Source organism: Giraffa tippelskirchi, chromosome 2, assembly GCF_054371585.1.
Source record: "Giraffa tippelskirchi isolate mGirTip1 chromosome 2, T2T-mGirTip1v1.2.pri, whole genome shotgun sequence".
Lineage (NCBI taxonomy): Eukaryota > Metazoa > Chordata > Mammalia > Artiodactyla > Giraffidae > Giraffa > Giraffa tippelskirchi.
Window position 1 is genome coordinate 165,639,390 of NC_137276.1, and position 12,637 is coordinate 165,652,026.

The 12,637-nt window shown below is 44.2% G+C and overlaps 1 protein-coding gene across 2 annotated transcripts in view; it reads left to right on the plus strand.

Moving 5' to 3' along the window:
• ITGB5 (integrin subunit beta 5) overlaps window positions 1–12,637 on the plus strand; it is a 116,210-nt gene that overhangs the window by 23,963 nt on the left and 79,610 nt on the right. For both annotated transcript variants that reach the window (XM_081571712.1, XM_081571713.1), the window contains exon 4: window positions 7,052–7,301. In XM_081571712.1, the coding sequence (XP_081427838.1) occupies window positions 7,052–7,301 (250 nt within the window). The remainder of the gene's footprint in view (window positions 1–7,051; window positions 7,302–12,637) is intronic.

Below are 12,637 nucleotides of genomic sequence, written 5' to 3' on the forward strand. Positions count from 1 at the left end.
TTGTTTGGGGGAAGAGAAGAATAGTATGTTGTAATTAGCAACATTTTCATTTTACCAAGTGCATACTTGTTTCAAGGTAATGCCCCTCTGACTCGGGGGAAGGCATTCAGGTATGCAGTGATTGGTTTCTCCATTGTGTATTTTCAGAAATGCTTTTGTGTTTCCTTTGCCCAGCTCCCCCATAGCTCGTGATAGGTGTTTGTTGAGTGAAATGTGTAGCACTTTATTAGCTTTATGCCAGACTAGTCAAGGACAAGCTTCAGCACTATATGTGAGGCACTTCACCCAGGCAAGGTTATTATTCCAGAATAAGCCTGGAAGAAAAAGAACAATTTTCCCCCTTTTTAAGCAGAATTTTTAAAATTTTATTTTGTTTTTTAATGGAGATATAACTCAAATACTGTATATCTTACCATTTTAAAGTATACGATTCAGTGGTTTGTAGTGTTTTTGCAAAGTGGTACAGCATCACCACTCTAGGATTCCAGGACATTTTCATCACCACAAAAAGAAAACCCTGTAGCCCTCAATACTCCTTATTTTCTCCCTCCCCACCACATGCATTCAGCCCCTGACAACCAATAATCTGTTTTCGATCTCTGGGGTTTTGCTTACTTTTCATTTCATTCAAATCACATAATGTGTGGTCTTTTATGTCTGGCTTCTTTCGCTTAAACAAAATATTTTCAAGATTCATTAATGCTGTAGCATGTATCAAGACTTCATTCCTTTTTATGGCCAAATAATGTTCCACTGTATATGTATAGATATACCACATTTTAGTTGATGAATATTTGGGGCTGTTTTCACTTTGGGACAGTTATGACTAATGCTGCTGTGAACATTTATTTACACATTTTTGTGTGGACATATGTTTTCAATAATCTTGAGTGTACAGCTAGGAGTGGAATTGCTGGGTCATATGGTAATTCTGTGTTTAACTTTTTGAGGGACTGCCAAACTTTAAGCAAGATTTTGTATAAACACAAGATCATGTTTTCCATTCTGTTTCCAATCCTGGAAACTGTATGTCAGGATAACAATCTTAAAAAAACCTTAATGAAGAACATAAAATCCCTAAGAAAGAACGTAAACTTTAGAATAAAGCATACTGAAATGGTGAAAAGCTAGGGGTGGCACAATTAGAAAGGGTTTGCTTAAGTCTTGATTTGCCTCAACCCATTAGCCTCTTAAAAAATGACCTCTGATTGGCAGCTTTAAAGCATTTTTTTTTAACGTTTTATTCTGAAGTAATTTTAGAGTCACAAGAAGTTGCAAAATAATAGAGACCCTATGTACTGTCTCAGCTTTTCCCCAAGGATAACTTGTTACATAACTGGAGTGCATTATCAGAGCCAGGAAACTGACCTGGGATTGTACTATTAACTGCAGAGGATGGGTTGCTTTTGAGATGGGCTTCTTTCCATCCCTGTGCATACTGTCTTTCTCCCCTCTCTCACATTCTGATTGGAGATGGCCGGTGCCTGACTTGGGTATTCCTTCTGCTCCCCAGACTGACAATGCACACACTTAAAAACACTTGATGATGGCTGGATAGTGCTTTGCTGTGGGCTGAATGTTTGTATCTCTCCAACATTCATATGTTGAAATCCTAACCCTCTAATGTGATAGTATTAAGAAGTGAAGTGGGGCCTTTAAGAGGTGATTGGGTCATAGGGTGGAACCCTCATGAATGAGATTAGTAGTATAAAAACAAACTAAAACAAACCCCCCAAACTCCAGAGGGTTCTTCTGCCTGCTTCGGCAGGAAGTCTGTAGTCTGAAACCTGGAAGAGGGCTCTCATCAGAACCCAACCACAATGGCCTAGTCTTGGTCTTACACTGTTCTTAACTGTAGGAAATAAATTTATGTTGCTTATAAGCCACTTGGTTCATGGTACTTGTTATAACAGCCCAAACTAAGATTATTTTGAAGGAAACTAAAAATGCTGAACCCTAATTGCTTGGTGTCAGGTACTGTACAGGTCAATAACGTCTTCTGATGGTTCCATCTGTCAAGAGTCAGAATTCTGAGGAGGGGGAGTAGCGTTTGCTGCAGTACCCAGCCTTATTCTGGGCCAGGGAGGCAATTCTTCATTATGGGTCTGGATTTAATTCTGAGTCTTAATTGCCTTCTGCTTCAGTGATCAGAGAGCTGGGTGATAGTCTTAGAAGTTGTGTGCTGGGGCCCTAATTCCCTGTTCAGCTGTAGTCCATTTATAATGTAGCTGATTTTAATGTTTCTTTCAATTTCTAACACAGAAATATAATTCTAAGGAATCAAAAACTACCTGCAATGGGGATAGTGAGAGTGTTTATCTGTTAGATGCTACTTTGTCTAAAATATTTGAACCAAAATCAATCTTAGGAAAACCAAAAGTTGTTGCTAGAATTCTCTGCTTTCATTTTCTGGGAATGTTTGTCATCTGGTATATGTTCCCAGGAAAAATAACTTCACTTTTTGTTGAAGGGAAGACAGATGCTTTAAAAATACATTTCAGAGGGAATGCTGGTAGATGCTTGATTATGGAGGGAGAATCTACACTTAGGAACCAAGCAGTGGCATGAGTTTCGTGCAGAATACAGCTGAGGCTGGGTGAACTGGAAACTGGAAAAACCAGAGGGGCTGCAGGAGTAGCTGTGTTCTCACAGGTGTGAGGTGATCAGTTTTACTTTGGGGTTTGTTCTATCCTGTTTCTCTGATTCTGCTGCTGGTCCCAAGGCGGGGATTATGTGGACTGGCCCCAGAGAATAGGGTGACAGCCACACAGGGAGAAGAACCTGCAGGGGTCTTACATGGAGAGGGAGGAGGGGGACGTGTGGGCTGGCCTGGTATCACCAGAGACAGGCACAGACTGAGCGCCCACAGTGGAGGTAAGCCTAGCTCCCAGCCTAGTGGACTCACAGGAGGTGGCGACTGGTTTAAAGTCTCAGGTGGTGCCAAACTGGGCGGCTGGCTGTATTATTGAGTGTGTCTAAGTGGCTCAGATGGTAAAGTGTCTGCTTGCAATGCGGGAGACCAGAGTTTGATCCCTGGGTTGGGAAGATCCCCTGGAGAAGGAAATGGCTACCTGCTCCAGTACTCTTGCCTGAAAAATCCCATGGACAGAGGAGTCTGATAAGCTCCATTTCATGGGGTCGCAAAGAGTTGGACATGACTGAGTGACTTCACTTTCACTTTCAAGTGTACTTGGTTCCAGAAGTGTACTCAAAGATGGAGAAGGTGCCCCAGACCCTTCCTGGCAGAAGGTACCCCTGGCCTGCAGCAGTGGCTTCACCTTCATTCAGCTAACCATGGGGGCTCCCTCATTAGGGAGTTGGAGCACTGTAGCATAACTCCCACACCTAGCACCCATGCTGAGAACTGGTCCAGAAGTGTCAGTCCCTCCAAAATCTGCTGTTAATTGAGTCCAAGCTTATATTGCTTGCTGTGTAACAGGCCAGTAAATCAAGAGACAGTTTGTTGGAACAAGGAATAGTGACTTTATTTAAAAAGCCAGCAGACCAAGGAGATGGTGGACTAGTGTCCCAGAGAAGCATCTTCCCTGAGTTAGAATTCAGGCTTCGTCCCTAATGGCTAAGCTGGTAAAGAATCCGCCTGCAACGCGGGAGACCTAGCTTTGATGCCTGGGTTGGGAAGAGCCTGTGGAGAAGGGAAAGGCTATCCACTCCAGCTAGAATTATCTAGAAGTTGTGTGCTGGGGCCCTAATTCCCTGTTGTGTGTTAGGGCCCCAGCACACAACTTCTAGATAATTCCATGGACTGTATAGTCCATGGCGTTGCAAAGAGTCGGACACTACTGAGTGACTTTTGCTTTCACTTTTATACTGAAAGGAGAGGAGGTAAAGTCTTGGTTCCCACCAGGCTTCAAAGGAGATGTTTTAATTTCTTTCTTCCTGCAGCCATTCACAGGTAAGCCTGGTTGGGATGTTTCTTTCAAGCTGATAAGCAGTGGTACCTGGGAGGCAGGGTTCCCTGAGATGGGCCAGTGTGTGTAATTTAAGTTTGTAGACAACATCCCTTTTAATTTATGACAAAGGTTCTTTCTCTATTACATTGACAGAAATCCCATTATTGTCAAGGACTACTGAGGAGTTTGTAGCATTTAAAATCCAGCATAGATAAGGTAGCTGTAAACCCTTATTTAGAACATTAATGATTTAACCCTTTTTCATACACTCCTCCATTTTTGGAAAACTTGGAGAGAAATTTTTTTTTTTTTTTTTTTAAACATTTGCAGCCTCCCTTTGGGTAGGGGTGTGTGTGTGTGTGTGTGTGTCTGTGTGTGTGTGTGTGTGTCTGTGTGTGTGTCTGTGTGTGTGTGTGTCTGTGTGTGTGTGTGTGTTTTAGTGGTCAATTTCTCTTAGAATTTACTGGCAATAGATTTCTTACTTCAAAATAGAGAACCTCTTGCATACAGAGAGGCCTATGTATCACATCTCGTTTCTCTGTTTGCCTTCATGTCTGGAAAATTTGGAGTTAAGTATAATACCCAAGGCTGTTAGCCATTCACACTCAAGTTTTTGGCAGAATGTTCTGTCTCTCTTTTTAGCCCCACAGGAAATTGCTTTAATAATTGACTTTCAGGGGACCTGGGGTTGAAGATTTTCTTGCATGGAAGCATTTGTACAGTGTTTATATATATATATATAGTCTCTTCCACACCCACAGTAATGAACATCCTCCCCATTTTACTGATCTAGAAACTGGGCAGCAAGTTTAAAGGAGCCTGAGGTCTGGAATCCTTGGTGACAAGGTCTGGATTCCAACCCGGCTCTTGCTCTCCAAGGCTTGTGTCCACTTCCCTCCCATGGGTGCCTCCCAGCCTCCCTGAATCCAAGCTGGTTCCTTGTTTCCTGGTCCTAAAGTGCTCATCTGTTAACTGCTCATAATCCCCCCAAAGATGGAAGCAGCTTGTGGATTAAAGAATGTGTAGCTGGGAACTTGGGGGAAGGGCACAGGTCAGAAAAACACAGAAGACCCTGCAAAGAGGCCATGGGCTTGGATGGAGGGGACATGTTCGCTGGCCTCCCGCCCCACCCCCACTGTGGTGTGGCATCCAAGGATGGGAGGGGCCCTGTGCTGAGAGCTGCTCTCTCTGCCTCATGGGAACTAGAGACAGATACTGTAGCAGTCCGGAATTCATTCTGGAAGAAATCTCGAACATTCCTCTGAGTCAGACTCCAGTGGTTTTTAAAAATAGACTCATACCAACAGGCAGCCCAAATGACATCAATCTCCAGGTGGCTTGAGCAGCACATGCAAGGACAAGTCAGGGGAAGCAGGCTGGGCTCCGCCACTCAGGCTACAGTGGTAATTATAGTAATCATTCTGCGTTTGGGCAGGCCTTCACTGCTTACAAGACTCTCCTTCCCACACGAGTGCTTCATAGACTTAACGCTGGGTGCTGTTATTGCCATTTTACAGTTAAGGAAATGGAGATTTGGGTGGCATCCCTAGTTGAGGGGCACAGCTGGAATTTGGACTAAAAGCTTTGGGTCCTTAGATTCTTCATAGTCTAATTAATGAAGTATGCCTCGTCTGGGATGGGAGGAGGGGAGGGAGCACAGACCACTGGGTCTCCTATCCTGCAAGTTCAAGAAGGCTTCAACCCACTGGTTGTCAGCTGGAGGTGAAAGATTGGTTCCTCTGAAACATCGCTGCAGGCAGATGAGGCGTGGACCCTTATGTGGGAGCAAAGTCACCTTCGACATTGCACCTCTGAACACAAGAGAGTACATCCACATTTCAAATGTGTGTGGACAGTTCTACGCAGAGTTCAGAGACATCTCTTGGTGTCTCTAGGAGGCTAATAATCGTGATGGCAGATAGAATCACCTGGTAGGATTTACTTCTTGAAATTATGTCTGAACAGTGTGTTTTTAGAGGTTATGAAATGATGAAAGATCATTATCCTGGCATGCATCTCCCAGTTACTGCGCTGACTTGGGCCTTTCTGCACAAGGCAAGCTTGCAGAGGCCACGCCTCCCAGACACTGCCTTTTTCTCTTTGTTCTTTTCCTCTGAATCAATTTCTTTTTCCTTTGTCTGTTGACTGTCTTATTATAGAACCAAAAACTGTTTTCTCTCTTGTAGCTGTAGATAAATGTAATAGTGTTTCTTTTTTTTTTCCTTTTCTTTTTGATGGTGCTAAAATTTGTAATATTCTCATATTTATACAGATAGATAATTTATGATAATTATTTGTGTCTGCAATGTCAAATATGTCCTAGAACTAAATACTATTGTTTGATAAATGGCTAGAGAGATAGAAATAGGTGACACAGTATAAGCATAAACATTTTTGCCCTTGTGGGAGTATTTTAAGTAACCATCTTTGTTTTCCCACTCTCCCTTGCCTTCTTCTCTCCCTTGCCACCTCAGTTCTTGTATCTATACCCTTCTTTTGTTAATTTCTTCCCTGCTTTCTGTTTCACACACACCTTTATAGTCTCCTGGCCATACTCCTATCTTGGTCAGTCCTTTCTCTGACGTTGGTGGTGGGTGGACTACTTTCACCCAGTTTGTGTCCATGGAATTGTCGGGCTCACTATCCACCAATTACCTAAAGTCGTTTTTGCTGAGAAAACAGAACACTGCTAAGGAGACTCATTCTTAAAGAGTTTCCTTAAAAATTGCTGAGCTCTGTGTGTGAAAGGAGTGGCTTCCCTAGTGGCTTAGATGGTAAAGCGTCTGCCCACAATGCGGGAGGACCTGGGTTTGATACCTGGGTGGGAAAGATCCCCTGGAGAAGGAAATGGCAACCCACTCCAGTACTCTTGCCTGGAAAATCCCATGGATGGAGGAGCCTGATAGGCTATGGTCCATGGGGTCACAGAGACCCCGTGTGTGTGAAAGGATAACCTAGAGCTGCATCCTTAGCACCCGTATTCCATCAGTCACTCTGCTTCCAGGAAAAAGATGTCTTCTGAGAGGCACACAGTCACTAAAGAAAAGTCGCAGGTGCACCGGCTTTGAAAGCAAAACCAATCCCTTCTGCCCCAGCAAACTGGATGACCTCTAACACGCATGGTCTCTTGGTTGGCACAGGTGACAAGACTACGTTCCAGCTGCAGGTTCGACAGGTGGAGGATTATCCCGTGGACTTGTACTACCTGATGGACCTCTCTCTGTCCATGAAGGATGACCTGGAAAACATCCGGAGCCTGGGCACCAAGCTAGCCGAGGAGATGAGGAAGCTCACCAGCAACTTCCGCTTGGGGTTTGGGTCTTTTGTAGACAAGAACATCTCTCCTTTCTCCTACACTGCGCCGAGGTACCAGACCAATCCATGCATTGGGTGAGTGACAGTTGCCCTTCTGTTGGGTATTTAAGGATGGAGGAAGACTGAGCCTAAAGAAAGGCCTAGGGAGGTCATATCTGGGTGGGGGAGGGAACCTGGCTTAGGTGTTAAATTTGCTGAAGAATGTTCCGTCTCTGTTCTCCCTCTGCTTGAGTAGAAAGAAGTTGTTACAAGGTTGTGTAATGCTAGTGATGATAGCTCATTTGTTTTCTTGCCTGCCTGACACAGCACTGTTTTCTACATTAGCAGATTTTATAGAGTGTTCTCAGGAAGTGATGGACCCTGATAATCAGGAGCAGGCAGAAAAACTTAAACTTTCCCCTTGTTTAGAGTAACTCAGATGTTTGGAATAAGTGAATTCAAAGTCTGTTCCTGTTGTTTATATAAATAACTATAACTTATCTTGACAAAACAAAATGAAAACCCTGTCCTTTGTAAGTGTGATATTTTTTTTCCAACATAAGTCCTTGAATTAGAAAATATTTGGCACATTATTAGAGAACAGCAGTTTCTAACTACTGCAATGAACAAATCTAAAAAATTATGTATTTACTCAAGCTTAATGGAAATTTATTTTCTGAGCTCACCTACGTGCAAATGAGTCTCCTGATCAGTGGACACCTGTCCTCTAAGCAGTGACTTGGGACCCAGGCTCCATTGGTTCATGTGTGGCTTGTAAGGTCACCACGCCTCGAGGGTTGCTCCTAGGAGGATACTATGGGCCAGAACAGAGTGGCCTCTGCTCCTGCATTCTGTTCTGTAGTACTGGGTTCTACAGGGAGGTTGGGAGCTAGATTAGCAGTGCACAGTAGAGGAGATAAACGAGTTGATGAATAGGTTTCTGCCCTGGTACATTTGTGTATTGGAGGTGGAGGATCTCTTCCTCCAACTCCCCTATCACAACTTCTGTGAGTTGGATTTGTTCCTTTCTAGACTTTCAAGTATTCAGATGGCAAGACTATGCTGTGTGACAACAGTGAGTGATAACCTTCAACTTTTTCTTATCTCTTCTCCATATTCAGCTTTGGTTAGGCTTTGGCATATGAGGCCCCAAAACAGTTACTAGATGAGGAATCAGTTCAGTTCAGTCGCTCAGTCATGTCCGACTCTTTGCGACCCCATGAACCGCAGCACGCCAGGCCTGCCTGTCCATCACCAACTCCCAGAGTCCACTCAAACCCATGTCCGTCAAGTCAATGATGCCATCCAACCATCTCATCCTCTGTCGTCCCCTTCTCCTGCCCTCAATCTTTCCCAGCATCAGGGTCTTTTCCAATGAGTTAGCCTTTCACATCAGGTGGCCAAAGTATTGGAGTTTCAGCTTCAACATCGGTCCTTCCAATGAACACCCAGGACTGATCTCCTTTAGGATGGACTGGTTGGTTCTCCTTGCAGTCCAAGGGACTCTCAAGAGTCTTCTCCAACAACACAGTTCAAAAGCATCATTTCTTCAGCGCTCAGCTTTCTTTATAGTCCAACTCTCACATCCATACATGACCACTGGAAAACCATAGCCTTGACTAGATGGACCTTTGTTGGCAAGGTAATGTCTCTGCTTTTTAATATGCTGTCTAGGTTGGTCATAACTTTCCTTCCAAGGAGTAAGTGTCTTTTAATTTCATTGCTGCAGTCACCATCTGCAGTGATTTTGGAGCCCAGAAAAATAAAGTCAGTCACTGTTTCCACTGTTTCTCCATCTATCTGCCATGAAGTGATGGGACCAGATGCCATGATCTTAGTTTTCTGAATGTTGAGCTTTAAGCCAACTTTTTCACTCTCCTCTTCTACTTTCATCAAGAGGCTCTTTAGTTCTTCTGATGAGGAACAGGTAAGACTTAAGTTCTTACTAAGTGTCAGGCACCCATTGCACTTCATACCTTATACGGATTGTCTCATTTAAATTTCCTAGCAATCTTTTGAGGTTTCTAAAGTAGAAGTGAGCTGTAGTTTTAAGATAAAGAAAATGAGGCTTAAAAAGAATAAATAACTTATCCAAGATTATACAAATAGTAAAGGGCTTCCCTGGTGGCTCAACCAGTAAAGAATCTTCCTGCAGTGTGAGAGACCTGGGTTCAATCCCTGGGTCATGAAGATCCCCTGGAGAAGGGAATGGCAACCCAATCCAGTATTCTTGCTGGAGAATCCCATGGACAGAGGAGCCTGGCGGGCTGTAGTTCATGGGGTTGCACAGAGTTGGACATGACTGAGGGACTAGCACTATCTATCCAGACTTGGAATATGAATCAAGATGAAGTACTTTCATAGTCTGTTTCCATTAATGCTTATTTTTTTCCCATCCAAATCACACGCCACCCAGTTGCTTTACTTGAGTTTCAGTAATAATACCCATTCCCAAACCACCCATCCTTCAGGGCACTTGCCTAAGGGTCATATTATCTATGCTGCAGTAATAAGCAATCAATCCCCAGATCTCAGTGGCTCAACACAACGAAAGTTTATTTCTTCCTCGTACAGAATCTCAGGAGAGCTGCTTTCTGTTGCAGCTCTTCTTCAAGGGGTGACTCAGGGATTCAGGCATCTTGTGATGTCATTTTTGATTCTTTGTCTCCTTGGCTTTCCCTGAAGGGAAGAGGGCTGCTCTTAAGCCCCTGAGCCTGTCTGTCCTCTTGGCTCCCATTCGGCAGCCTCAACAGTTGCCAGGTCTGGTTTGGGCTGGGTAGGGGTGGGGGCGAGGTGTAGTTATGCTGGTATTATTCCTTCTTCATTCCTCTGTACACTCTTCTAGAAGCTAACTTAGATCTTCTCCAGGAATTGCAATAACACAATGGTGGAGAAAACAATACGAACAAATTTTAGATACAGATGAGATGCTGAGCGCCTTAACCACGAAGAGGTACTAGGTGTCCTCATTTGTGGGGTTTAGCTTCCTCCTGGCCACTGGTGACTGGTGTTATTGTTACTTTGGTCCTGTCCCCAAGTCCCCAGCACCACATCTTTTTGTTGGAGTTCTGTTACTTACCAGGAGCAACAGCATCTTAACCAAAAGTTTTTTCAATTCATCCAGAATGGTGATTCTTTCTGCTGCTTTTCCTCTCTGCCCTCTGGTTGGGCCCTGTCTCTGGACAGGCAGGGTGTGTCTGTACTTCGATTCTTCTGGGGACCATCGGCAAACTGTCAGATGCTAGATAGGAAGCTGGCAGAGGATGAAGGGCTGGCTCGGGGCCCTCAGCATTGAGTATTCAAGGTTATTACACTCTCATTCAGAGCTGCTTCTCCAAGCCCTAGAAGGCAGAACCAACTGCAGACAGTAGAAGTTTTGACAGTGAGTACAAGGCACATTGACAGGCTGCTTGGGAGACAGGAAATCCGGTGAAAGAATGGGGGTTTGAAAGGAAACATCAGATCTGAGCTATGCAGATCCCTCCTGCCTAAGCTGGGCAGCACTTGAGGGAGTCGCTCTCTGAATCAGTGAGCAGGCTGAGATAGATCTCCTGCGTCCAGGCAGTGGACTCTGCTGTTGCCTGGGTGTCCTCGGAGATCTCCCACCACCTCTGGGGGAGAACAGAGCTCTAGGCAGGCTGTTTCTGCCCTTGATCCAGCCTGTACATGGGCTTTGTTTGCTTTCCTAAGTGTTAATGGCACTGTGAATTAGTTACCAACAGTGAAAAATAAAAGATTTAACAAAGAATGGCCAGGATTTCTAGGTTTTCTCCAAAAACTAGGAGGTCTGGTAAAGCCAGGCTGGTTGCACATGTTATTGGCTGCCACAGTCCCTACCACTCCCTCTTGTCTCCCAGCTGGTCTCATTCACTGGTTCTGTTACTGGGCCCTCTCTAGATTCTTGGATAGCAATGCCATAGAAACAAATGTTGCTCCCGTAAGACTCTTAAACAAGCAGAGCTTTTTGTTGAAAGGATGGCTTGTACATAAGAGAGAAGGTGGAAAAGAATGTTAATTCCCCAAAGACTTTCTGATAAGGGGTTTTAAAGGCAGTGTGAGGGAAGAGGGGCAGTGGGTTGCCTGATGAGTTTGTGCTCAGTTCTTAGATTGGTTGGCATCAAGGTGAAGTTTTGAGTATCATCACCCTTCTGGTTTTACAACCCATCTGGGGTCTGTGCAGTCAGCAGTTTTCAGCTTGTGGGGGGGTGAGGGGGGGCGGGCCTGCTTCCTGCAAAAACAACTTAGGAATGTGTGTCAAGCTTTTATCTGTATCTTTTGGGGAACTGGGAGTTTGGCAATTCTGCTAGGTGGTGGATTTATGGTTCCACTTTTGTCTTTTGGAAACCATGTAGAGGCAATCAGTGGAACAGAGATGGAGCTCATCTTTTACACCCGTGGGTCTTTAGTTGTTGTCTCGGAAGCCCAAACTTTAAGGCGCTGTTCTTCTGGCCTGTGAAGCCCACTTGCTCAAGGCCTTTCACTTAGTTCTGTTACAGAATGGCTGTACTCGTATCTCCCTGTCTCATTTTGAGTTCTGTGCTTGTCTCTGTAGATGCTGTCTGGGATCCTTGTCTGTTCTTTTCCTTCCACTCACGTGGAAAGAAAATCACAGTGTTTGCCCTCAGTGGTACGTTCTGTTAGGTTTTTCTCCCTGTGATGATGGAAGCAGCAGTAGTAGCCCCTGAAAAGTTCTGGGGAGATGGGAATCAGGAGGAACGATCTGACCACCTGTGCAGGACACCTCAGAAGAGAACCAGAGTTTCTCATGGGGCTTTCCTAAGGTGTGTCCCTCCTCCTGCTCCAGATGTTTCTGCCAAAGGATCAAAACCCTAGACTTATCTTCTCCCATCTTAGAATGAACCAGAAATGCCAGAACTGAAGTAAGTAGTACTAGGGCTGCCATAAGAAGAAAAAACAAAAAATAGTTTAATCGTCAGATTAAAGAACTGTTTAATTCTTTAATCAGAGCTGCTGAATTTAATCAGCAGCTCTGGGTATTAGGAATACTGTATTCCTATTCTATTCTGGGTAACAGGAATAGTGTCCTTGGGAAGAGTCACATCATATGCACTGATACAGGATTTGACGGATTAATCTAGCCTGCTATTTCTGGTTCTGAACCTTTTTCTTTTGTTAGAGGTATAGAAGCAGCTCATAGAAACAGACTATAGAGTGGTGGTTGCCAGAGGCTGGGGAGTTGGGGGTGGGGGAAAGGGGGAGAAGTTGGTCAAAGGGTGCAGACTTCCAGTTATAAGATGAACACTTTCTGAAACTTTAATATACAGTGTGGTGGCGATAGTCAACAATACTGTATTTGAAATATATAATTGTATACTTGAAAGTTGTGAAGAGTTGTTAAATGTTCTCACCCCCACACACAAAAAGTGGAAGTACATATGTAAAAATCTTTGCAAATGAGGTAACACATTTTG